The 27,583-nt window shown below is 38.4% G+C and overlaps 1 protein-coding gene across 1 annotated transcript in view; it reads right to left on the bottom strand.

Moving 5' to 3' along the window:
- The window catches only part of LOC139711808 (ubiquitin-protein ligase E3B-like), a 56,451-nt gene that overhangs the window by 28,499 nt on the left and 369 nt on the right, over positions 1-27,583 (bottom strand). The window contains exons 2-17 of the mRNA XM_071623662.1: positions 26,611-26,737; positions 24,771-24,841; positions 23,287-23,346; positions 22,708-22,812; positions 21,746-21,845; positions 20,617-20,785; positions 18,827-18,932; positions 18,156-18,276; positions 17,522-17,556; positions 16,962-16,991; positions 16,209-16,321; positions 14,042-14,196; positions 12,933-13,097; positions 12,159-12,330; positions 10,811-10,929; positions 9,860-9,971 (exon numbers count right to left, since the gene is read on the bottom strand). Of these exons, the coding sequence (XP_071479763.1) occupies positions 9,860-9,971; positions 10,811-10,929; positions 12,159-12,330; positions 12,933-13,097; positions 14,042-14,196; positions 16,209-16,321; positions 16,962-16,991; positions 17,522-17,556; positions 18,156-18,276; positions 18,827-18,932; positions 20,617-20,785; positions 21,746-21,845; positions 22,708-22,812; positions 23,287-23,346; positions 24,771-24,841; positions 26,611-26,737 (1,760 nt within the window). The remainder of the gene's footprint in view (positions 1-9,859; positions 9,972-10,810; positions 10,930-12,158; positions 12,331-12,932; positions 13,098-14,041; positions 14,197-16,208; positions 16,322-16,961; positions 16,992-17,521; positions 17,557-18,155; positions 18,277-18,826; positions 18,933-20,616; positions 20,786-21,745; positions 21,846-22,707; positions 22,813-23,286; positions 23,347-24,770; positions 24,842-26,610; positions 26,738-27,583) is intronic.

Here is a 27,583-nt window from a genome sequence, read left to right as displayed (position 1 = left end):
CGGAATAAACGCGCGATACCTTCGTCGTTACATCCTGTACTAGTAGCCGCTCACCCCTGACTAGTAGCCGCTCACTATAATACATGGCGCGCGCGCCGCACATTACAAGGCTCTGAATGATGCTAAGTCCCTTTCTGAATGATGCTAACTAGCAAAGGGCAAGTCTGCCAACACGTGCGCCGAGGCTGAGATAAACATAAATTTTTGGCAGCAATATGCGGTGTGGTGGATATTCTATATAATTGTATTCAATTTCCATGTCCGAATTCGAACAATCTGACTAATATCACATTAATGTTCGGTTTGTTGTTGTTCACTTTCTTTATTGTGTAAGTATGCTGCATTTGACATGTGTCGTTATTATTATCATGTGGAAGACGGGTCTGCTTATTTATAGTTGCGAAAATAGAATTTTATAGATGGGAATTCCGTTATAACGAGATCGTCGGTTCCGGGTGATTTTGCTCGTCATAATAATCCGGATTCTCGTATCCTAACGCTTGTGGAATTTACACTTTATCTATATATAAATGCTCTATTAAAATTGGGCTACCTGCATTTTATTATGACGATGTCATATTGATGAACAGAAAAACAAGAAATGCGACAGGAAAATGAGAGAGCAGGGTTCGCGATGATTACTATTTTTGTTCTAGACACATGTTATCAAATATTTCAGATTTGACAAATCATATAATCATATCGTATATGGGGCCTTCCTTTTGTTAGCCCTATGCTGATCAAGCTGCACATCTGAGAAGAGAGAGAGAGAGATGAAGCAAAATTTATGCAACTACAGGTAATATCGCGCTATCAACGCTGCGTTTAGCGTAACTCGCGTGGATGAAAGCTGTGAGTAAAATCCGAATGCATCCTTCATTCTATGACAAATTACTATATAAACCACGTGTACTATGGTGAAAGTTTACACCACAATTTACACTCTCATCTTTTATTTCTTCCAGGGAAACAGCTTCTCGGTTGTGATGCATGAGGTTGAATGCGTGCTTTGCGTGAATGTTTTACCCGACGACTTTGATGGGTCAATGCCGTTTTATAAGAAAACGAAAACCACGTAAAGATACCGGCTAACTGTGGATTGCAAAATCGAGTGAAATAGTACTTGTATTTCGATAGGCTATATATAGTTGACTTAATCAAAATTTTAGCATACAGTACGATCCCATCGTATCTTAATTTTGACATTTAATTCAATTCATCTTATCAAAGTTACGTAAATGGGTATCTAACTGAGCGGCCAATGTTTGCGAAAGCATGCAGCGAATAATGGCAGATTCTAACTTTCGTCAGGGCTCGGTAACGGTTGCGATCAAACTCAAGAACGGTTTTAATTTTAACAAGCAGTTCTTTCTATCGCAAAGGATTTTTGAACATGTTCAAAGCTCCCAAAACATACAATTCGCTGTGTTCGCCGCTCACAGATATTCCCGTTACGTATATCTTTGGAAACATTTACTCTCTAAAAAAAAATCGAGTGAAAATTTTCACTCTAAAAAGAGTGAATACAAAAAAGAGTGAATTTCGAGTGAAATTGGAGTGAATTTTGAGTGAAAATGCTCATTTTCACTCATTTTGGAGTGACGTCAGGGATCACTCGAAGATTTTGGAGTGATCCCTGACGTCACTCCAAAATGAGTGAAAAAGAACATTTTCACTCAAAATTCACTCCAATTTCACTCGAAATTCACTCTTTTTTGTATTCACTCTTTTCACTCGATTTTTTTTTAGAGAGTAGGATACGTAAACATTATACTGTATATATACACCATATTTTTTCTTGTTTAAGCCATTAGATAACGTTAATTCGAATTGTAGCGTTTGTGATGACATTTCGGCATTATAGCGAAGGCTATAGCTTCTAAATATTCCGATGCTGTTCCATCACGGCCCTCGGAAAGAGACTTTATGAACTTGTAGCGCCGTTATCACCTTGATTGCTTCTGTTTGGCACTGGCATAATTATGTTTGCATGAAACGATAGTTCAAATAATTACGGAGAATTAACCTTTTCTGGTTTTGAAATAAAGCGTGATTTTGCCCATTGTTAGTTCGGCTTAAAAGAGAATAAGTTGTCGTTGTGTAAAAATCCGCATAAATTCATCTTTGCTCTTCTCCGTTTTTAGGCCCGAAAATTATCTCGCAATAGCCGGAACTCCAAATCTCCATTTAGGCTAACATGCAAATTTGTTTGGGACCGGACGATTTATCTCGTTATAAACGGATTCTCGTTGTATCCGATCTCGTTAGAACAGGATTCCCCTGTATACAAGTTATGAAATAGCCATTATTCATAATGTACTGAAATGAATGATTCGTGAGGTCTTTGATGTATAGCGATCAATTATTAAAACATCTAAAACGCTGAATAGATCCAATGCAAATAAATTCACGTGCATTACCAGTGCCCTCCGCTATTTTATTCTAATATTCCTTTTCTTTTTTCTCTTTCTTTTCTTGCTTTCTGTTTCTTCCATTTTTTTTTTCTAGGATCATTTCAAGTTGTACAAACGTGGCAAACAAGGAACTTTCCAAAAGAAATCCATTATAAATATGTAATGTCAATGTCTCACAACTTTTTCAACAAAGCTTTCGTTATAAACATCATTATATCACCCATCCATTAAAAGCCTAGACGGCGTGCTATGTCAATGTCTGTAGGCCTACAGTATAGATTTCAGAACTGGCATAAACTGGTTGTAGGCTCAAAACTTTCCATAAAACAAAAGGCTTATCGGTATACATCATTCTATGAAATACAGAAACATATAGCTTGAAAGCAATAAATTTAACCTTTATACCAAAGTGTGGACTTAGATACCACCCGTTTCAAGGTCACATAAACTTATAAACTGGCAAAATCAGGGTGTTAAAATTCTTACACCAACATGGTGTAAACATAACCATCTTTTATAACACCGTTGATAACGCCAGGATTCACTTAAATCGGCCACCATAGATAAAACGTAATGTTTAAATTAACCTCTAAATACCAAGCAGTGGCGTATCTAGGGGGGGGGGGGGGGGGGGGCAAGGGGGCCACGTGCCCCGGGCACCACTCCTTGCGGGCGCAAAAAAAAAGAAAAAAAACGAAGAAGAAGAAAAAAAAAGGGGAAAAAACGAAGAAGAAGAAGAAAAAAAGAAAAAAAGAAGAGGAAGGAAAAAACAAAACAAAACATGATGATGACACGGACATAATGACAATGTTTATTGTGTTCACCCAAGAATTCCATGTTCTGTCAGCTGAAATACAAAAATTTTCGGCTCGCTCGCCGTGCTCGCTCGCCAAACTTTATATAAAAAAGAAGGTAAGAACAAAACGTGATGCTGATGCGGTAAAATGACAATGTATGTTGTGTTCACACACTCATGTCATTTTATATCTTGCAGGCAATATGTTTCACGGAGCAGCGGCTGCAATTTCTTTCGTTTTGAAGCTATCGCCAATTGGATCAAATGAAGTCTCCAACGGTTTCGAACATACGGGGGGGGGGGGGCAGAAAAAATCAAGCAAGATAAGAACAAAACGTAATGATGACGGGAAATATACAAATTTCGGCTCACTCGCTCGTACAATTTAGAGTTGTTTTCTTTTAAGTCTACATGCAGTTTGTTTTCTTTTCTTCTACGCTATTCTTCTTCGTAGAATCATCTTCTTTGTTTTCTTCTCTCTAGTTTTACATTTCTTCTTCCAAACTCACTTCTCTCTCTCTCTTTTTTTATTTTTTGCACTCAGATTCTTCCAACTTCATTTCTTCCTTCTGTTTTATTTCTTCTAATATATGGTTCATTTCTTCTATCCTCATCACAATCCCATCTCTGTGATCTTTCTTTTTCCTGTACCCAACTTCATCTCTTCTATCTTCTTCTTTAGATCTTCCCTCTTCTTTCTCAATGTCTTTGTGCCTTCTTCTTTTTTTTCTTTGTTTCTCTCTCTTTCTCTTCCTTTCTTTTCTTCAACTCTCTCTTCTGTTTGGATTTCATGTGAGTTTTGAAATCATCTACTCATATTGCTTCAGTAGCTGCAATTTCCTTTTTTGACTCCCTGGAACGTGTACTTCGGGAAACTCGATATAATGTTCGAGAAACGGGGACATTTTTATTTGAAACCTTATTTCATTTTGGGACTAACGAACCTTATGAATAACGATCGAGTTGTAACCGTACATATACATGTATTATATATATAGTTATATGTATGTATATAATTATATATTTATTCATAACAATGTCACAATAGAGGAATGCATTAAATGTCAATTGCTTTGATTATAATTCAAAATCTGAATTTTCGGGGGGCCTCCCACTTCGTCGGAAATCCAACAGGATAGTTAGCGGGGAGGAGGGGGGAGGTAATAAATCAGTGGTCTGAAATCGCACGCGCCACATACTGTACACACGTAATTATAGTGTGGGGGGGGGGGGGGGGGGGGTGAGCGGTAACTAGTCAAGAGCCATCTCTGTACGAGTTTCGAACTTTTTTTGTTCTCGTACGCAATTCCACGTAAATACGTACACTAATATCGTTCAGTTATTTGCCGACAGTTGTCAGGTCGACGACTAGCGCCTATTCGTACGACTTATCTCAACTTTGCGGGATTTTAACTAAAAAATCACGGCCTACTCACTAATTCCACTAACTTCAGTAAACGAGACCTTTCCGGCCATCGGGAATCTCCAGATGTGGCTAATTGCATTTAAACATCATAAAATAGTCGTGAATACTTTCAATATTGCAATTTGTTTGAGCATCGAATTCTTAGCATTGCGCACACGCGTACTGCAGTGCGTGCAGTGCGTATTCGAGAATGTAGGGCAGATATTCGCGGTCATCATCAACTACACTCGTGCGCTAAGGGGTGAGCGGTTACTAGTCAGGCTACTGTACCAATACCTAAATAGAACCTGGGAACCTATTGTAGGCGGGCACGCAATGCGTCTTACGAGAAGCGTCTTTTAGCGAGGGTGTTCATCGCTTCCATTCTCCTCTGATGTTGTTGTCAATGGAAACTAAAGAGGATGCGTTTAGCATGCAAGTACCAATACCTAAATAGAACCCGAGAACCTATTGTAGGCGGGGGTTCAAAAGACAGCATCGGTAGAAAAAGTCAATGAAGTTAATTAACGATAGTCGTCTATTGAGATCGTGTTCTTTGCGTGTACTAAAAACCCTCAAATTACGCACATGGTCGTAATGTTGCAGAGCATCAAAGACTGCTTTTGCGTGTGTTCTGCTGCAGCTGTTTACAGCCGTAACATTCTGAATTCCCGCCATATTAGGCACATTTCCTTTATAGGCGTTGCGTGCACAGTAATTATCGCTTATCACAGTTGCCAATGCTGCACATATTATACGTATCAGAAGCGAATGTTGATGTAGGCTTGACAGCTTCACGTTGGGTTTACAATGATTGTATCATAAACATACTTCTTATTCTCAGTCACTTTTGTAATACCATAGCATATAAAAAACCATTAACTTGTAGCTTAAGCTGAATGTGTTTTTTTTTTACATCACATTTGCAGTTACAGTCTTTCTGCATTTGAGAAGTGGAGTATAAATAATGATACAGACAAATATTCGGAATGAATACTTAGGCCTTCTTCACTTCGTTTTGTATTCACAAACCTTATTAGAAAAAAAAAATGATTGCTTGATTACTTTCGGGTAAAGGAACCACCGGAAAGGAACCGCATTTAATTTTCTTGTTAACGAACCTAAGCTAATAACGAACCATATTTCATTGTGTGATTAACGAACCTTCAGAATAATCAATTGTATTAACCCCCCCCCCCCGAAAAAAAGCATTTCAATGTCATGCGTTGTCAATAGTGATAAAAGGCCCGTTTTTATTTCGTAGTGTGTCTCAGTACTCCTGTGCTTATTTTTAAGGATGTGCCTCTCTTAATGATTTCGATTGATGTTCAACTATTTCTTTCACGCAAGCTTGAACAGGAAGAAGCTAAAATTCAGGCAAGGAGAAGAGTTTTCTTTCATGAGATACAATCATTAAGACTCACATCTATTCCTGAAAGTTGTGTGATTGCTTATGTGCTAAAGAATTGTGTCCATTACATGAATCAGGCACTATACAAAACGGTTGAAATGTACTGAACTTGAAGTTGAACTTCGTGTTTTTTTTTTATTTCATTTCCATTTCAAGCGGGGATAGACTAGAAATTAGTTTGTCTAGAAAATGGCAGGAGACATTACAGTTTTCCAGTACATGCTCCGCATTTAAATAGTCGCCATATTTTCGTGGTCAGAATCAGATACCGGTAATGGTCACATGATATATAAAAATGAAAATACAAAACAACGAACACGCCATATGTACAAACATGAACTTCAATGAATTAAACTTACCTGTGATATTCTGCATAAAAAACAAGCACGCCGATTAAATAATTTAATAGAATTGATAGAACACACAGCGATCATGCGTGGCAGATCAAATCAAGTTCAATTGGTGAGAAAGCTGAATGAAGTTCAAAAGTTTAGGCTACTTCTTTTCGTTTCTCTTTCAATTCATGAAAACAGAATTACATTGTATATCTATTGAAGAGGATTGTCTCTGTTGCGAACGATCGCCATATATAGCACTGTTTATAGTCTTCTGCGCAAATCCGAATCCCTAAATACTTTAATTTTTGCTTGATAATGTAATAAGCATGCTTATAACTTTATAAAGGACTCGCAAATTAAAAGTTTTAAACTTTATACTAAAACATATTGTACACGGTGTATTTCAAAAAAAAAAAATTGAATGCGTTGTGTGTTGGCATGTTAATAGCATCAATCTGCCTTTTATTTTCCGTACGTAAAGCGCACAGAAACCTAACCAAATGTTACCAAATACAGTGAAATGCATTGTACGACGTGGTACTATCATTGTACATCCCATTCCCTTTTTTCATAATTTGCTTGAAGCAGTCGTCAAACCATGTGTCATTTTCGTAGCGACATCACTTAGGAATTAGAATGTATGAAGATAATCGTTACTCATTTATTTTGCGCTACTATTATAGCATTTACATTTTCCAACTTTTATTGACATGCAGTATTATGTTACTGTATGGTTACGATTACGAATGTTGGTTATGAATTCAAAAGACTGGTTCATTAATTGAACTATATAAAGGTAATAGCTGTTTTGAAAGTAGTTCGATACAAGTTCAAAACGCAATCGAAGTCATCGTCGTAGGGGGAACTGATAGCTCTAGAAAACTTGTTTAGGCTCGTAAAGATTGCCTTATGCAATCTTTGTAGAAAGTTTTGACTTAGGATATCTTTTGAGTATTTTGAGAAATTATATAAAGAATTATTTGTTTTTGTTTATGTCAAGAATAAGTTTGAACTATGGGAATAAAAAGGCGCGGTTACCCAAACAATGTCGTTGTTCGATTAGACATGATGGGTAAAGTGAATTCATGACTTGACTAATCCTTACTGAATTGATGATCACTTCTGTAAACCATCAGTTATGTCTTGTAGATGATACCTCTGTAATCGTAGTCAAAATTCTTTTGAGCGATGAGACGAAAACCAACAAACAAAATGCCGTGTATCATCGCTCGAGATTCCAACATTTGGCGGCACCCGACCAACAATAAGTGACGTATCAAATGGAATATTATGTTGTGGGATAGCAGACTATGTTACGATTTTTAAATGTTTCGAGCAATTGTTAAAAAAAAAAATGAGGCAAAGTTCAAGAAATGAGAAAAAAGCACGTAAATGCAGGCGATCGTGTTTGATAATCAAAGTATGTAAAAGAGATTACAATCGGCCGTGCGGATGTATATGATTGCCTTATTTACATGTCTGATTTCTGTAAACTACATGTATGTTATATTTAAATCTAAGTTCCCTTCCCTCCTTGATAAATGTTGTGTTGGGTTTTCGCTATAGGCATTTATTAGGAAACGTTGTAAAAACGACAACAAATATCTACTATACATCAAGAGATGACCTATACATACATGAAACACAAAAATTATGTACGTTCTGATATAATGCAACTGCTTGTTTGTTTGTTTGTTTGTTTGTTTGTTTGTTTTGAATTATCATGGTCTTTGTCGGGGGAAAGATGAAGAAAAGTAGTAGAGTGTATCACTCTCAAATCCGGATGATTGCGATAAGTGTGTATCCCCGCCCTTTCTATACAGGTAAACGATTTAAGTTTGGTATGCTATTATAAAAGCCTGCATGAGTCACGCAGAAGAACTGATTCCGCGATCACTTGTAACCTTTCATAAAATTCACGTTTTAAGATAGTAACGATAGCTTGTAGGAGATAGAGTAAGTTAGCGTCCCTGACTGTGGTTCTGAAAACAAAAGGGGACTGAAAAATTCTTCTACAAATTAGCAGACATAATGCCGATCCTCCAACACTGTTGCTCCATTCCGTCACTGATTCTGCTATCAATGGCGAAGAAAGAATACTGGTTGCGAGATTATCCACCCCTTGATAGCAGGAAGTTTACCTTTCATTGTTTAAGGCTTCGTTGATGCGGGGTTTACTCGGATACAAGGCGTGAAAAGTGTCGTCCGAGTTCTTTCATTCGAAATTCCTCAGAATACGCAATTCAATGGGCAATTAACGCTGCTACTTCGCAAAGCTGTTAGCCAAATTCTTTGCAGACTTGACCTCTCACATGTCAGCTACACGCAATACACGACAAACAGCTATCATTACAAACATTCTGATTAAAAAAACAAAACAAAATGAAGAAGCACACTTTTGAGTAGCGACACAGCTTTCTGTCCCTTTCTCAAATAGGTCCTACTTCTAAAAAATACACAGATGACAAGAGTCAGAATATCCTACAAAGGGAACACGAGCTATTTGGGCATTAATAATGTTTGTCTTCCGATTTCTCTCCATGCCGTCACGGCCCAAACCATCATAAGAAATAGGGCAATAAGTTTTATTAACCAGGGAAATAATAGTACGCATTACATACATTTGGCGAATTATCATACGAATTGTCGACTTTATAAAAACGAGAATAATTGACAACTTAGGCCCTACTAGTATATCTCCAGAGATGAACTTTAAACAGCAAGTCACATACCAGGGAGCGAAAGTAATGATTATTTGAATGAATTCATTAATGAGGCCAATTAATAACCGTTGTAAAAGTACGCACATGCCTAAAAAGGTTTCAAGTTCGATATGATATCATTGTATTAGCTCATAGATAAAGTATCATAAATTTTGCGTGATCGTTCGTTGGAATTAATTTTTTCAGCGCGATTTGTGCGTCACATCAATCACCACTTCATGAAATGGAGTGCATGTATCAAACGAAACTCGCTGGTCATGCAATCGATGGCCTTGGTCAGCTCACTATTATTGCGTAATTCTAAAGCCCTCGCCGCTTGGCCGCCGACGCCGCCGCGCGCACCATGCTTTGTTTTGTCTTCAATGGGGTCAAGAGCAATGCCTCATTAGCATACACCCTAGCAACGGAGGCGGAGTCTCGATCGGGCAAGAACAATAGGTGCGAAACGCAACGCAAAGGCGAGCGTTCGAAAAAAATGTAACCGAAAAAAAATTGTCTCAGAAAAACTGTGATTTGGGACACTTGTACTCATTTTTACACCCTGAAATCTTCTGTAAAAACAGATAAAGCATCAAGGAATCAAAATCCGTCATAAAAAAATTTCGACCCGTGCAGTGCTTCCCCTTCATTTTAGGCTCATTACGGGAAAACTCCCCGTGCGACTTATGACTCATTTTGTCGGAGCGCCACACATATGTAGAACAGCAAATTTCCCCAAACCCTCCCCCCGTCCCCTCCCCTTCTGCCTCTGAGCTATGTGGTGATGCCTCACTTGACGAGCCAGTGGCCGGGCGAGGCAAACTGTCTCCGACAGTCCTTGTCATACAGCAGCATCAGCAGAGTGTGGGTGGAGTTGAACAGGCTCTGCAGTTTGGGATTCTCATCTGGGTAGGATATAGGGGAAAATAACAACACAAAAAAAAAACATAGGGGACACAAATTTGCAAGATAACAAGATGTTCTAGGATTGCGGACCAAGGAATCAGTAATATAAGCCATGATGATGACATCAATCAAACAACTGCACTTTCATGACATTACAAATATTGCAAAGATGGCAAATTAATATGTTGAAGTGTGGCAGCTTTCCTAAATACTTTGGGAAGTAATTACATGTAGTGACTTTTCAAACACTTGAGATATACCCACCATAGTTGTGCAAAATTCTCTCCCAGATAGCTATCACAAAACCCTCAGCCTTTATTTCACGGTCTTGTTGACTGCAGCAACATCTTCATCAATGTTTCTGTGAGAAATATTTGCTCAAAGTAACCTTAATTTGATATTTTTGATGAATAAATTACCTATAATACAAACATTCCACACCATGCATCAATGGTAGAAAAACAAACATCTCATTCTTTTTTTTTCTTTTTTAATTGAAGGAATAATTCCATACTGGGCTTGAGATCAACCTTGCCCTAAACAAATAAATATGAATTCGGCAGGGTAAAGTTCTCCTTTAGAAGGCAAACTCTGGGACTCATTTATCAAAGGGTAGTAATGTTTGTCTTCGTGTGTTGTTTTGTTTTCCTCCATTGGTATTTGTATGTACATGGCTTGGCAGAGTGGATCAGACCTGAAACAGCTTTCATACATTGATCCCCCATCATTGCCCCTCACTACTGACTTCCTTCCACATGGTCACCCTGTCCAATCCTTCCTAGCTAGTATCCTAAAGGCTTTAATATGATTAGTGGCAAAATCTTGTGGGTCAGCTTACCCAGATTATGCTCCCAGATTACTTTGAAGACAAAGAGGTTGAGGAATGAGGAGACAGCTATGAGGTCGTCCGGATGGAATGGTATCTGTTGATCATAGAATTCACCATCGTCCAAAATCCTAGAAAGAGCATGCACAGTCAGTGGGACATCGTAATTACACATCAATATGTGATAGAGGCACTGAATGACTGTATAAGCGGTTAGTTTTGCGAGGGTTTGATTTTCATGAATTTCACAAATCAGCCAATACAATGAGACACAAAAATGTCACCATGTGCTAGAGTAATTGTGCACTTATGATAGCTTTGGTGTCTATTCACAAAAACAACATCTTGCGAAAATGTGTGTGACCTCATTCGTGAAAATATCTGTATTGAAAATAACAGCTTATACAGCAATTGACACCAAGAATAATGCCTAAACAATGCTTTATCTAATACCAGAGGCTAATGGCAAACCAGTCTCTCTACACATGTATCATATGATTATTTGGCACATTAAATCACTGCTCTTTCTGATATGAAAATTATGGTTTCTGATCTTTATACAATGTACTTATATCGAGGGCGGGGGGGGGGGGGGGGGGGGGGGGGGGGGGGGGAGGGAAGGGTGAGGTGGGGATAGTCAGCAGTGTGTCTGTTTTGAAATCAAATGGCTTGCGTTTGAGTCCTGCTGAGCACTAGTTAAGCAATGTTTTGTGTAATCATGTTGTCCCATCTATGAAGAGGCAAAAACAATCTTTCCTTTGGATAGGACATTAAACAGAGGTCCCATGTGTGAGGGGATAATGACTCATACGCATAAGATCCCATTTCATTCATTCATCACAAAGAGCAGAGTGCTATTTCACCGAGTGAAGTGGTCCGCCCAACACATATACACCAGAAAATGGGCAAATGATGACGACCCCTCACGGTTCACCTCAGGTTACATGCAATAATCAAAGTATCAACTCAGCACACTGTACCAAAATGAGGAAGACAGAGAACACTGATCTACATGTACTACTTCTACTACTACTACTTCTACTTCTACTACTACTACTACTACTACTACTGCTATTACTGCTACTACTACTTCTACTACTACCACCGACTACTACTACTGTTGCTGCTGCTAAAGCTACTACTACTATTACTGCTGCTACTACTTCTACTACTACTACTACTACTACTACTACTACTACTACTACTACTATCACTACTACTACTACTACTACTACTACTACTACTACTACTACTACTACTATACAAACACACACACAATCAATTTCCATGTTGAACACAATCACCACATGTTCATCCAGATAGAGTTGACTAATTCGGACAAGAAAGCCGATCAACTCACGCTATGAGGTAGCTTGCGCTGTCACAAAACAGCATGAGCACTGAGAGAATTGACCGTTGGTCTGTGGGACTGTTGGCCAGACAGTCCTGGAACACTCGTAGACCTCCATGTGGACCAAGCTCAGCGATGAACTTCCACAGCCTTGGGAGGAGCAGGTCCCGGTAGCTCAGTCCTGTGTGAATACAGTTGCATTCAAAGCAAGGTGAGTAAATCCATACCATTTCTTTGTTTACCAGTGGGTAAATTTGATGCGCTGAACATTTGAGAATTTGAAACTTTTTTCAACTGTGAAGTGAGGGAAAACTCTCAAAACTCGGGGCAGCTTCAAAAGCTTCACTCTTGCTCCCAAAGACAGATGATAACATGCCCAATAAAATAACAAAATTACATTGTACTTACAACATATTTAAAGTATAATATACTATAGAGAAAATCATGACATGTACGAGTGGAAATTAAAATGTCAAAATAAATCATGTTCAAATATTCATATACAAAAAAAAATAAAAATGAACAATTTGAGAGTCTACTAAAGAAAATGGTGAGCTCTTTGTAAAAAAGACAACCAAAAAAAACAAACAAAACAAAACAAAACCAAAACAAAACAAAACAGAACTAAGCAATTTCCAAATATTGTAATGATTATGCTCTTGACAAGTAAATAACATGACTTGTTATCTTTCTTTGTCAAGATTGGTAGGGTACTGGCTTGGATTTGAACCCACAACCTTACGACTCCAGTGTCTTGCCTTGTGACTGCAGCACCTCACCTACCTGTAAGTATGTCCCGTCTGAGTTCTGTGAGGGTGCTGAGTGCCGTCTGGTACATGGTGCACAGGGCACACACCTGGACCACCTCCGGTGAGTTGGGATTCTTACAAGACTTCTGGTTCCCAAGCTTGGACGTCATTCGCTGCAGCTTCTTTAGGATGTTACCACCTGGGGGAAAAAAAAAAAGGTGACAAAAAACACAGCTGCTGTATAAAAACAGTATTACTAATAAAGAATTATGTATTTGTCCAAGTGTGTGTGTGTGTGTGTGTGTGTGTGTGTGTGTGTGTGTGAAAATGAATGCCTTTAATATCTAAAGGAACTATTTTTGCTTATTGTGACCAATAATCAGTTGTTACGCTGTACAGTAATACCAAATTGAATGACTGTCTATGGTATCATTTGCATAGAAGCGAATAAATATTATTGGGAAAAAAAAAAAATCTTGACGACACGGACTCCTTGCACAAGACCACCAGTACAATTACCAGTATGTTGACCTCATTCAAATTAGCTGTGATTCTCATATGAGGGCAGTCGTGGTGGGGTTAAATGTAAAAAAAGAAATTTCCATGGCGCCCTCTGGGAGTGGAAGCATATACCTGTATAAAACAAAAAGGTGAAACTTAGCTGAAGGACAATGGGTTATTTATTTCACTGATTTTTCAGCTTCTTGCTTTGATTCTTAATTCTTCATCCAACTTACTGTGTATAATATGTGTAATCTTGTCAAATTTGTTAGATTTATACAGTGCACTGACTTGAATTTCGTTGAAATTATGACAGCGACATGGGATCGCTTTCTCAATAACAAAGTGCACAATTATCGTGTCATCACAGGCGACTGATACACACTTACAGACAGTGAAATGAAAACATCGTTGATTAGGGACCTTGTCTCTTGAGACTTGTACAATGGAAAATGGGCTTCTGGTTGCAGCTAATTGCTACCGTGTCACACTACCACAGCTGAACATGATGACAACTGAGCAGATGTAAGTATGTCAAAAACATTTTTCATACTTCTTCCTGACTAGAAATCATCACAATTTCATCTACCTCTGTCTAATCCAGTATCAAGTTTTATAGAAATTTGGGTGGAAATTCCTCACTTTTTGTCGGTGTCTTGCTGTCGCTGGGGCTGGATGCAGTGGGCGTCTCCTCCGTCGCTGGTCCCTTCAGCACCCTCAGCACACAGGTATGTAGCACGGACTGGCCCCAGAGGAGTTGTAGCTGCTGAGTCACATGACCCATTGCATCTTGTAACCTATCATACAATGACAGCACAAATAAATCACCAATCCTGGTATCTTCTCACCCGCCAGTGATGTCAATTCTAGCACTGACTAGGCCACGTTGCCAGAGATAATTATTATTATCATCATTGTTATTACTATTACTATTATTATCATTATTATTATTATTATTAATATTATTATTATTATTATCATTATTATTATCATCATTATTATTATTATTACTACTACTACTACTACTACTACTACTACTACTACTACTACTACTACTACTACTACTACTACTACACTACTACTACTACTACTACTACTACTACTACTACTACTACTACTACTACTACTACTACTACTATTATTACTATCATAAAGCAGGGATGCCAAGTTCAAAAAAATTGTATGAGTGAGATTTGCCTGACCCAATGTCTCCGCGCGCTCATGTGCCCGCGATGCGAGCAAGGGTGTGGGAGGGGTTACTATAGGGAGCTTTTTCAATTTTTAGCTCTCAATGGTGCGATCAGATACATACTTAAGTGACTATTTTTTACCTACTTTGAAAGACAAAAGGGAAATATACCTTCAATTGCAACTATCACTTTAATCCTTTGAGCTAGGTTCATTATTAATAGGCCCAAGTTGCATACTTCACCCAATGCGTGAGAAAAATGGGTGCCATGTGTGAGATTGTGAGACGGACCCTAAATGCTTGAGTCTCACGCAGAATGCGTGAGACTTGGTAGCTCTGATAATGGTTTCTTATTTGCCATACAAATCTATTGTGAGAAAGAATAATTAAAAACACAGGCAGTTTCAGGCAAATCTTGGGGCAAGATAATGAAACATGAGGTAATGGGGAAGGAATGAGAGTATAAGACATGTAAACAACTGATGTCCTTTCCTTGCGACTAACGGTATCATGCCAATAGAGGAAGAAAACCTCAGAACTACTAGTATATTGATTGCATTGCACGAGAAATTGAGCATGAAATAGCTGGCATGCAAACACTTCTGATGGACAAAGTTATTAAAGTGGCATCAGCATGGCACTGAGTACTCAATCTCGGACGCATCCATCAAGAAGTAGTATAGTGGACTCCCATATAATGAAGTCCTCTGGACCGGCAGTCTTCTTTTGTTATATCTAAATTTCGTTATAACCAAACAAATAAACAATAAAAATACATACAGCGGATATTGTTGCGGCCCTTATTTTCACTTTGTTGTAACCAGAATTTTGTCATATCCGTGTTTGTTATAATGGGAGTGCACTGTAAAAAGTATAGCTTAATTTACATGTATTCATACGTGTATAACAGACACTTCTAAATAAGTTATCCTGAGTAGGGGCTTTCCCTATGAGCTGTTGGTCAATTCATCCCAAAGGCTGGCTGTGATTATATTACGTGTAGATGGACCATTTCATGCTCATTGATTTGACAATTTTATCAGGGATTATTACGGGATAGTGTGATCAGGATTTTATGGTCAGTAAGCATAACCCATTGTGGACAGGCTGATTTTGCTACAACACGTATTTCCCATAGACACTTGCCCGAGTATACTCGGGACTCATCCTCAACGGGTTAAGGGCATCTGCTGCAATCCATAGAGGAAGCACTCAAGCTGTCTGGCATATAAGGCATATAAGGTGAGGTGGTAAGATAGCTCAGTCAGTAGCGTGTCTGCTTCAGGATTCAAAGGACCCTGGTTCGATTCCAGGGTCTCACTGAGCAACGTGGTGTGTAATCATACCATCCCCTCTAGTAAGAGGCAAAACACTCTGTCCCTTGGATAGGACACAAAGTGGAGGTCCCGTGTATGAGAGAGTCACAATGCATGCACATAAAAGATCCCACTTCATTCATCCATCGCAAAGAGCAGGGTGCACCAACCAGTGAAGTGGTCCCACCTCACATCCAATTGGACCCCGTGGAAGATCAGCTAGTGCAGCTGAATATGAGCTATCCAGCCATCTTCTCAGATGGAAATGCAACAAACAAACAAACAAAGTTCATTATGTACTGACCTGTTGTCAAATGGTTGTGAGAACCAGCCTAGCACTGGATGCCAGGATGTGGTGTTGGATTTCTTCTTGCCAACAAATGTGAGACAGTGATTCAACAGTACAGTGGTCACTTTCTGCCAAGACAAACAAATAATGCATAAAGTTTCCCATAAAACAAAGTAATGATCAACCCACAATACATGCATACACAATTCAAACTAACTATTCCCTGTATGTGTGACTTAACATTATCTGAAGGGACTTCAGGACTCATTTAACCATGTAGCCACTGAAGATTCTGCACATAATGGCCTATGGTTCCCTGAAAGGTACAACAATATTGCTCTCATTTCAACAACTTTCTATTAATGACTTAGAATACAGTGTAGCTAGGGTTAGCTCGCTGCATATGTATTTTTGTCTATTATAAATCATGTTTATTTGAAAGCCTACCTATGACTTTACCAACAGAATGGCATGTCACAGAAGTAATTCTGACATACTTTTGTTGACCTTTGACATGTTTTTCAAATTATATAATTAAATATATTCAGTATGATAAAAAATGGAAAACCATAAAACTATATGGAAAAAAAGGAGAGGCGGTTTCGGATGTTTCAGTGACCAATAGATTAAGTGTTGTTCAGATTTTATCATATGCTAAAAAACTAAGGATGCAATATCTTTCTATCAATTTACTGGTTTTTAATATTTTGGTAACTAAAACTACAACTGTTCTGTATGTCCTCTACTTATTAGCTGTATAATATTTACCATGAAAGCTGGCAGGTGGTCCGGGAGGTTCTGTACAGACAAAACAGAACGAACAAAATGACCACTGCTGCATACAACTGTATGAGCCATAATGTGCAACAAAAAGGTCAAGAAGAATAAAAATCATCTTGCTGTCTCATTTACATATTTACAATCGCTGCTATCTACATGTCAAACTTACATGGCAGGTCAAATGATCAAACTTTCCATCTCCTTAACTACTTGTGAATTGAACGTAATTAGAGATCATGCTAAAATGTTGCTATCAAAAATGAATTGATTGCCATTCCTTCACGCAAAATGGGGGGACACATTATTCCTTCAATTATAAGCAGTGTGTTTTTCTTTGGTAATAAGATATGATCCAATTTCATTAGTTAATCTATCATTCAGTACTTTGCAAAAACAATAATATGTATATCACACAGTTCCCCTAAAATTCAATGTGACCCCATATTAATGTAAGAGGCACGACAAGCTATTGAATTGCATTTGCATTAAAGTAATCATGTCTATGCAACCACTACCAAGCACTAATGGAATAAAGGGAAAGTACTTACCTCACAGTCAACATGTGCCAAGTAAATGATGTTTGCTGAAGAACAAAAACAAATGAGACACATTAACTACATTGTATCATGAGTGACTGGCCAGTATTCTGATAACAAATACATATGAATGAAATGTCACTCAAACAAAACTATGAAACTTGTTAAAAAAGGGGAGAAAAATAACAAAACACTTGCTAACAAGAAGGATATAATGACTATTGACCTTAAATGTCTTGGAAAGTATTTCCCCAATCAAGCAGGTTGGGGTAAACTTTTTGTGGAAATTATTGTATGACTGAAATTGAGTCATAAGCATCTGGCACGTCGTTCAGTCAAGAACATCTTGAGATCCACTGGTTAACCTTTAAGCAAAAGGTATCTCACTTTGTTTTTACTTCTGTTTAACCCATTGAGGACAAGTCCCGAGTATACTCGGGCAAGTGTATAGTGAAGTCATATGGGAAATGCGTGTTGCAGCAAAATCAGCCTGTCCTCAACGGGTTAACAAAGCAGAGTTAGGGGGATAATGAGAGTTTACAGCAAAGATATTTTACAGAATGCTCTGACTACTACATGACTTGGCCAGCGTTGTAGAAATGATCAATAGAAAGGTTATTGAGTAACCTGGCATGTGTGGACTCACCAAGAAGACACAGTGCGTACGTAGCATCAACCGATGTAAGGACCATGCTGCACCCAGTGTCGGAGCTCAGGAATTTCAAGCAGTGAGCCAAGAGGGCGCTGTTTCTCATCAGATTCAATGACTGTATGATTAACACAGACAGATGAACAGGAAGGAGTTTACACATGAATAAACATAAAAATATTTGTTTTCTTTCCCATACTAGCTATCCTGATTGTTCCATTCATATTAGGCTGAGCATCAAACAGTTTGAATATTTTGACAATATTGTAGGGTAATTTTGTTGCATCCTGCTCATAAAAAAGAAGTCTGCACTTTCAGAAATGTCATTAAACCCAGGTACGAAAGAAACAAACAAACTTGAATCTTGTGAATTTTAATCCCAACAGATTCTTGCTCATAAACTTCCTTTCTCTTCTTTTCAAATTCTATTATTTTGTTTGATTTTCATTAAAAAAAAGGTTATCATAGTAATAACTGAAATCGACTAAAACATAAGTCTGTAGGCATCTTGGGCACATCCTGAAGTGTGATTACTCTGTAATTCTACACGTTCTATTCTCTTTACTTTTCCTCCATGCGATGGCAAACTAAAGGCACAATTCCGTCCAAAATCTTTAATACTCCGCTTGGGGAAAACCCTCCATGTGGCTCTATCAAACTTGTCTCACCTCTGAATTCCCTGATGACAGGTGGAGCAGAAGTCCAGGCACTGGGAGGATGTGGCTGATGAAGATGTGAAGGAGATTGGTGGAGAACCCACTGGATACCAGCGGCCTACCAATGTCAAGACACACACACACACAGAATGAGCAGCACTTGTCAGTACTGGTAGGAAATTTAGACAACATGTTCAGCAGTGACAGTCCTATGTTTACTCGCAAATCCAGTTGGGAACACTACTTGAGAGTCAATCACCACATAAAATGCACACTACTACGTGACAGGAATGGAATTGTGAGAAAAACTTTCATTGTACTGTGACATTTGGCAATTTATCGATCGGTTTGGTCGGGTTTGTGCGTTTTGATTAGAAGATGCGACCTTGGCACGCTCCAACTGAGTCTGGCCTGCAAATGTAGTACATACATGTAAAGAGTTAATGTCATTCTGGATATCTCTGTATATAGCTGTCACTTGCAATTAACAAGACGGTAGGCTATTGTTGGGTCAACCCTGCATACAGCCACTTGTTGTAAAAGAAACTTGAAGTGGAACCAGACTTGGTCTATGCAAACCACTTCTTCAAGTCCAATGTTCCATGCATCAGATTTCAAGATCTTCTAACTGTCATTATGACAAAACAATGGACAAGAGGGAATGAGAGGAGAAGGGGGAGGGTACGTAGTGGAAGTCAAACAGAAGTCAACAGACTTCCACTCATGTTCAACAAACACACATATTAACCCGTTCCTTACGGGAACCTGGTATACCAGGTTCCCATGGGAGCAACTGATATACGGGAACCTGGTATACCAGGTTCCCAAGATGAAGACAAGAGTGCCTGCTTTCTTGGCCTAAATTCATGTTTCTTTGTGTTAAAATGCCCAGAAAAGTGGGTTTGATAAAAAGATCAGAGTTTATTCTATTAGCATTTGTTCTCCTTTTGTTTGAAAAATGCATATTTCACAGTATTATTTACCTTTTTCCTGATCTAGTTTTCGCTTGTTCTGCTGTAAACTCGTATGAACATGTACATAGCGATCAAGGCAGAGATCAGTTAGATTTTTGTGTTCGCTGACCCCAGTCACCCCATTCAGGAGCCTGGTTTTGTGTAGAACAAAAGATTCTGTGAGCTCATCAGCGCACACTCTACTCATACCTCGCACCCTATCGATATTTCTATTGTTCACTGGCACATGTAGTTGACCATGGAAAGGGGGATACAATGTACCACTTGACTGCCTTCACAAGGGTGGATTACCAACCTGTCTCCCTCTCTGTCCATGGGCAAAAAGAATCTTGTTTGGGGGCATTAAAGGCACTCAGAGAATTGCGGAAGGAATGGGTTAAGATATCCTCATCACTAACAAGCCATACACAACATGTAGTAATAATCTCTTACACCTTCCAAATCTACTGGCGACACACTTGCACATACTCTATGACAAATCCTCGAGTGGATGTTGCCTGTAAACTATAATATTATGTAGGCATTAATCGCATATACATGAGAACAGTTTATGTCATAACTGTAAATGGGCAAGGCCTTGTACAACCACTCTTGAGTATTAGGATATCCTTACAATCAGTAATTTATGACCCATGGGTCACATATTGAGTCTTAACCCCACCAAGATGAAAGCACCATGTTGTGATCAGAGAAAGACAACCAATACAGTACACGTGTGTAGAACCAATCACACTGCATTACACATCTGTAGAGTTGTGCCCTTATGGCTCTCAACAAACAATGCATACCATTTATTTTAGAGCAAATTTGTGTTAATTTGTTACCTACCTCCATGCTACCGTGATGGTGGCATTTAGGATGATCGGTGAGAGGGATGGTTGTCTCTTGGTCAGTCCCTCGGTCAGCAGGGTGTGGAGGACAGGGTACAGCCCCTTGCTGGTCAGGTGGCCCATCACATTGGAACAGATCTGACCCATGCTGGACTTCAGGGCATCAGCTATCAAAATTGATTGTCAGTTTCATTGATTAAAAAAGTAAAAACAATAAAATAATATTCTTACGTTAAAGTTCACTGAGACTCATTGCACCCTACGTAATCTGTAACTGTATCATTCACCGAGAGCAGTTAACCAGATATCATCAATAAGATCCATAACGATAACCTTCGTGTCTCATCCATCTAACATTAATGGTATCATTGCATATTTCTAAGAGAAATTGTATCAGCCTATATATTGTAAAGACTGACACAACTATGATACGGCTTTTATCCCATTTCATGTGATACAGGTAAATCCTCTTCCAGCATTCTCTGTTCTGGATGAACGCATTGACCTTGCTCATTGGCAATGATCTGAATGTTACAAAGTCAAAAACTTTCACTTTCATCCTGTACTGCATATCCTCAAAAAAGTTTGGTTTCTTGTTCTTTATCCTTTTTTCTATCGTGTATTCTGCTTCTCCACCCAGAAGTTGTCCTCCATTGGCAAACAAATGCAAGCATGTTAGTCTTTACCAACCTCCATAAACACTTCTGTGCCAGATTTTTTTTTTTCTGTTATTATCAGCATTCAAAGCACGCAAAGGGATTGGCTAACTTCTGCACAATTTCTGTCATGTTTTCACACAATTTTCCCTCATGACTGTTCTGTCGCCAGTGCTCTTTTACTTTTCTGCAGGTCTCTCATGATATAATTGTATTTGACAGGTTGAACAGCTGCATTGTATGAACATCTTATCTATCACTGAGCAACTGCCCCTGTATACAAGTATTGGAAGATGCATTATGCTGTTATGTCATTATGTCATTTGAATTTGATGATGTTTGTCCATGGGTCTATACCTTTTTTACTCAACAACAGTGAACGATTTTGTGATGTGCACATCATTACCCAAATCAACAGAGGCCACACTGACATTGCGTGTCAAAAGGAATTTCAGTGGCACACTAATGTACCTTTGGGTATCTTGAATATCTTCCAGGTGGCTGTGTCTGTGAAAGTGACCAACATGTGTAGGTAGAGGGCAATGCTCCTGGCTGCTACAGGAAGGTCAGGCTGTAAAGAGACAAGAATATCATAAGCACATAGTTTACTTGGGTGGCAACATCAGGCGACATTACAAAATCACATCATCTTTCACTGTCACTGCGATCACTACAAAAACTCCTCAGTGGCTTCTGTCTTATATAATTTCCAAGCACAAAACATCAAAATGCAAGTTAAAGCAGTCATAAAGGAGTCTGATTAATGTTTCATTATGTTTTAAAGAGTATCATATACAGTAGTATTGGCACAATTACCATCACAGAGATGCCAACTTCTTGACATAAAAAACATATATGGAATATACTAAAAAATCACTTTTTTTTTGAGACAAATATTAGATTTTCATGAAATCTTGACACTAACACTAGCCCATTTGCCTTGGGTTAGTAGAACGTCAGAAAAAGATGTTTCCCTGGTAAGAATGGGCAAGTAAAATGTTGCTACATATACTTCATCAACATTGATGAAAAAATTATACTGCATCCACATATTTCTCGTCCATTTAGGCTCATCATTCAGCATCTTTGTAGGGGTTAAATCAATTAGTAGTACATATTTCTATGTGATAAAGTGTTTTTCTGGAGTTTTCTGTGCTTGATATTGGCATTATTCTTTTTGATTTGAAAGATGAAAAGTTGAACTTTCAAGAAGTGACATCGTAATAATTTAATTGTATTTCACTCTGTCTATCAAACCAAATGCTATAACACTGTATTGGCTGGCATCTCTGCCATTGCAGATGCTTTTAGCAAGATTCTGGGTAGGGACAGCAAAATAATGTGAAAAGTATACAGCATGAAATTTACATACAAATACATGTACTTATCAAATCTCTCTATACATATATCCCTCATATATATTTTCTACTGACCTTGAGTTGTTTCAGCTGAGAGGCACACATCCAAAGTATCTGTTTGAGTTGGTGTATCCATGGCAGCAAGTATTCTTTGTTAAGAGCCAAGGACACATACCAAACCTGGGGAAAAAAAAAGTATGAAAGGGACATAACAAAAGTTATAGATTTGTTGCTGTTGTTGTTGTTGTTTTGAAATACACATCTAAATGTGATATCACTTCAAATGTAGCCATCTCGGAAAAAGATATAATAGCGTCCAATGTTAAAATGATTGAAATCAGATTGAAGTCATCCTCACTGGGTCTTTTTAAGATTCAATCAATCACCGGGAGCAGAACGGAACCATGGTGTGTCACTGGTGGAGGTCTATGGGTATTTTAAATTCTGATAGAAAATTGCTTGACAAGCAAACCTTTGTGTCTGTTGGAATAAGAATATGTATGATACACACCTACATGTATGGTAATGAAACTACAAAAGCATACATGCAATATTGCTGTCTGATTACCAATTTGTATCTTGCCACTGAAGCAGAACAGCCAAAGTGGACCCCTCCCTTCAAATTCTTCCCTATAAAAATGAGTTTCTTTTTACCTTCATGTCCTTGCTTGACTCCATGCTAGCAATCACATATCGGCAAACCTTCTCAAAACGCTGCAAATGGAAATAATGATTATTGCACACAAAACAGAGATACAGCATGACGGAAGACTGAGGGTATAATGGCACTGCAGAGAGTATGTGAGAAATCTTCAGCACTTGAAGAATCATAGGTATATATAATTTTTTTTTTAAACATCTAAACAGATGAATCAAGCTTCACACATTCTGTGATCATCTCAATCTATTACCTAGCATAACTGGCACACACTTTAAATATTTCTCTTACCAACAACTGTTTGTTTTGATTTCCAAGGAAAACAGTAAAATTATATACAAAATAAATAGAGGTGAACATGACATAACTGTGACATGAATCAGATGTGAAGTTTCAAATCACAATGAAAACAAATTGACAGGTGGCAATGATAATAACATAGCGTCTGTTGAGAATGAGAAGGGCTTTAAGTCTTCTCGAACACTATGGGTTTTGTGGTCACTTAACGCCCTTATCATTCTCAACCGACAATATCATCGCTGAGGCGATAAGACCTCGTATAGATCTACAAAATGTCAAATGTTCAGGAGAGCCAAAAGACATGGCGGCCAAAGCACTGTGGCGAATGGGATAGCCTTGCCTTTGACATGTCGTGGTGGCTTCATTTTTGGAGTAAGACAGTTGGGATTTGGACAGGACATCACTTAACCCATTATTTGACCATTAATCCAAAAAACTAATTTTCACCAAAATTGCAGATACAAGGTCTTATCACCCCAGCGACAATATGTAACAGTGGTGGCCCATTTCAGATTGTATATGATAAGTGTGCTCTTCCATGGGGTCCAAGTTTTATATGCCTACATTTAACAATTAACATGTCATACCAAGCATCTTTTACGATCATATATCACCTTGTGAAATTCATCGATTCATTTTGAATAATTCCTCTATGTTCATCATACAAATATATTTCACAGTTCAAAATCTACCTACACATTATCTTTCTTTAATTCGTTCGTTGAAATCAGTAAGGCTGCTGGACTGTTTAACAGACGTAGGCAAATCACTGTACAATTTAGGGTACTGTCATGATATCGAAACATACCTTTACAATTTTGCGAGTAAGGTTTCCATAAAATTAATTTCTCACTTTGTGTCTTTAAATACGGAGTAACCAATTACTTTGTATGCGAATTTATCGCAAGAAGTAAGTACATTATTGGTGCCATTTTGAGAAGAATTGTGGTGCTTGAACAGTCTTTACAGTCTTTGCTTGGTCTTTGCATACTACTCACTTAAATCCATCATTCGGTCACTACAATGAGCTTTGTTTGGTCTAAACAGACCTAAGAAAAGATGCAATCCCATAACCTGATGAATGAACACTGATCTATGGATGTATTGCTCCTTATCAATTTTCCAATGATACCTTTATACTGAAATGAAAAGAAAGAGAAATAAAAATGATTCCACAAACCTTCTTGTCACTCTCATTCTTGTCACTGAAGACATACAGAAACTTCTTGATGGCTTGGTAAGCCTCAGTAGCTGTTGGATACAAAACAATGAAGAAACAGCAACAATACGCTGTATGTATAGATCATGAAAGCTCCATTGTTCCACTTCCTTAACCCATTGAGGATGGACATATTTTGCTACAACATGCATTTCCCATAGACAGCTGCCCAAGTATACTCGGGACTTGTCCTCAACGGGCTAAAGAACGATTAAAGTTTTGTCATTTCCAGTGGAGAATCAATCTATTACGGGAAAAGAAGGAATTAATCTCAAAGAGTAATACACTAGGAGTATAAGAGTATAGTTCATCCTCCACTTGCGACATGTCACCATGAAAACCTGATACATTTGTAATGAACAAGACTGATTTTCTGAATTCAGTTTTTTTGCATCTAAGAAATCAAAGATTTCAAATGATGTATAATGTGCCTTGTTTCATTATGGGCTGCATCAGAAACTAAAATACACCAAATGCATAATGTAAGTTAATAAATGAATAATTACAGTTTCTTGCTGTACAGTGATGAACCATATAACTTCTCACTATAGACTGAATAAAATTCAGTGAGTAACAGCAATTTATTCATGCATTCCTTAACAGCACGTTCTTTTTTTAATTGTTCTTCTGGTCACGGATACCTTTTTAGACCCTATTAGAGAAGGATCAATCAGCCCAGTACCATTGAAACCTAAATGTGTCTTCTCCTATCCCTTGTATTCTATTTTTGCACATGCTCTTCCACAAGCTATAAACAGCTGACAAGGATAGGTGGTACATATCTCCAGTTTCCTGCTTCTGTCTTGTGCCACTTGATATCAAGATCACAATAATCATGGTAAAGCAGCACAAATATATTGTAGTAAGACAGGCAGACAATATGGAGGAAAATTGTTTTTCTATCAAGATTGTCACCATGCAGGTGACAATCTATAGGACCGGGGGGAGTGTAGTAAGACAGGTTGAACTCCGTGCTCGGCGCTCGGTTTGGTTGTATGGATGGCGATTATATCTGCCACCGGAAGTATATAATATATAAGGTTGGCGATAATATATCTGCCACCAGGAATATATGTTGTATACGGTCGGCGATAATATATCTGCCACCGGGAATATACAAGCCAATACCGGTGCCGCGGTACATGTTTACTGGTGCGTAGCCCCGTCCGTCGCCGCGCATACACTGTAGTAATGCATGGCCATATACTGCCGCGTACTCCGGTAATCGGCGTATGTGCCAACACAGGCTGACGGACAGCACAACCCCCAACAAACGTGCACTCACGCACCAGCCGCACGCACGGAAAGTTCACCTGGAGGGCAAAATAGAGACCAACAGACAGACGGACCCAGGACAGGACAGAGAACGGCTCAGGACCTCCCTTGACCTCAACTGTCCCTCGTCCCCGTCCACTGACATTACTGCAAGTATTGACTACCTTGTACCTGCGCTTGGCAATTGGAGCAGCTGCTCAGAAACGGTAAGTTATAGACGCTGAGCATATTTGCCATTATTGTAGCATTAATTAGGGCGTAATAGTAATTATTCTGATAGCGTTTGTTCCCTAACACCCTCGCCACCATCAAATAGGGAAAAACGCTACAATATGATTTACATGATGTTAACAAACATGTCGGAAAAAGGAACCAGTGGGAATCAAACCTGTCATCTAAAACTGTACTGCTTTCTGGGCAGCAATGAGAAGGCTATCCCTGGTTGCCAGAAAAGAATAATTTCTTGCTTTCAGTTACAGGACAGTGAACATATTTGCATACATTTACTCATTGTCCCAAGCATTACCTGGAAAGAAACGGCTGATAGCATCTGGATTGCTGGGAGTCCCACAGTTTGACTCGCATATCCTGTCTACATCAGCAAGCATCAGTCGTCTGTATCTACGCCTGCAGATGAAACCTCTGACAAGAGCCTGCATGAAGAGAATGTGACAGATGATCATTTAAATCTTTGATCATTCAGATTGTAAAATTAATCAGAAATTGTCAGATTGGCTAGGATTTTCAGCATCAATATTTGGTCATAAAAGAAAATGGAAAAAGTTCCTTAATATGTACCCCCACTAATTTTGCTACACTTGCCACTCTACACTACCCTACCATTGTTAGCTTAACACATGGATGCATGCATGCACACTTGGCAAATGGTCAGGACAGTGCGCATCCATGCATTCGGTAACAAGTCACAATAATTGTACTAGTAGAGCTTAGTGTAAAATGATATGACAAAATATTAGCATAGAGTACAAAAGGAACTCTTGCAAAAAACAAACAAACAAACAAAGCATACAAACAAGCAAACAAACCCCAAACAAACCTCCATCACTATCAGTGTTTTGTCATGGTGGGAGGTTGTTGTCACTGGTTAACACTACGCCTGACCCTTGGCCTTTACATTTACACAAACATGCATTTCCATGCAACACCAAACAGCTGAAAAAATGTTTAGAATTTACTTAGAATAGAAGCTAGGTATAATTCATCTCTAGACTGACCTTGTAAGTTGGGGTCTCTAACTGGTTGATACTCTATTTGACAATTTGTACATTTTCTTTGATGCTGTTAAGTAAATTAACTAATTATTAAGTTTAGATCATCATGATATACTAATAGTAATACATAGCAATGGCAAATGCACCACCTAGCTAGGCAGGGAACTAGTATTGTATTGATTGATACTTCTCCATAATAGATAAAATTTACTAATGTAATGAATAGTCTAGAGTCTACTTGCAAATGTTGATACATTTGTAAACCAC

Source organism: Diadema antillarum, unplaced genomic scaffold (assembly GCF_040938485.1).
Source record: "Diadema antillarum isolate AM-2024a unplaced genomic scaffold, OU_Dant_1.0 scf00000040, whole genome shotgun sequence".
Taxonomy (NCBI): Eukaryota; Metazoa; Echinodermata; class Echinoidea; order Diadematoida; family Diadematidae; genus Diadema; species Diadema antillarum.
This window is presented reverse-complemented; position numbering and strand designations above follow the sequence as displayed.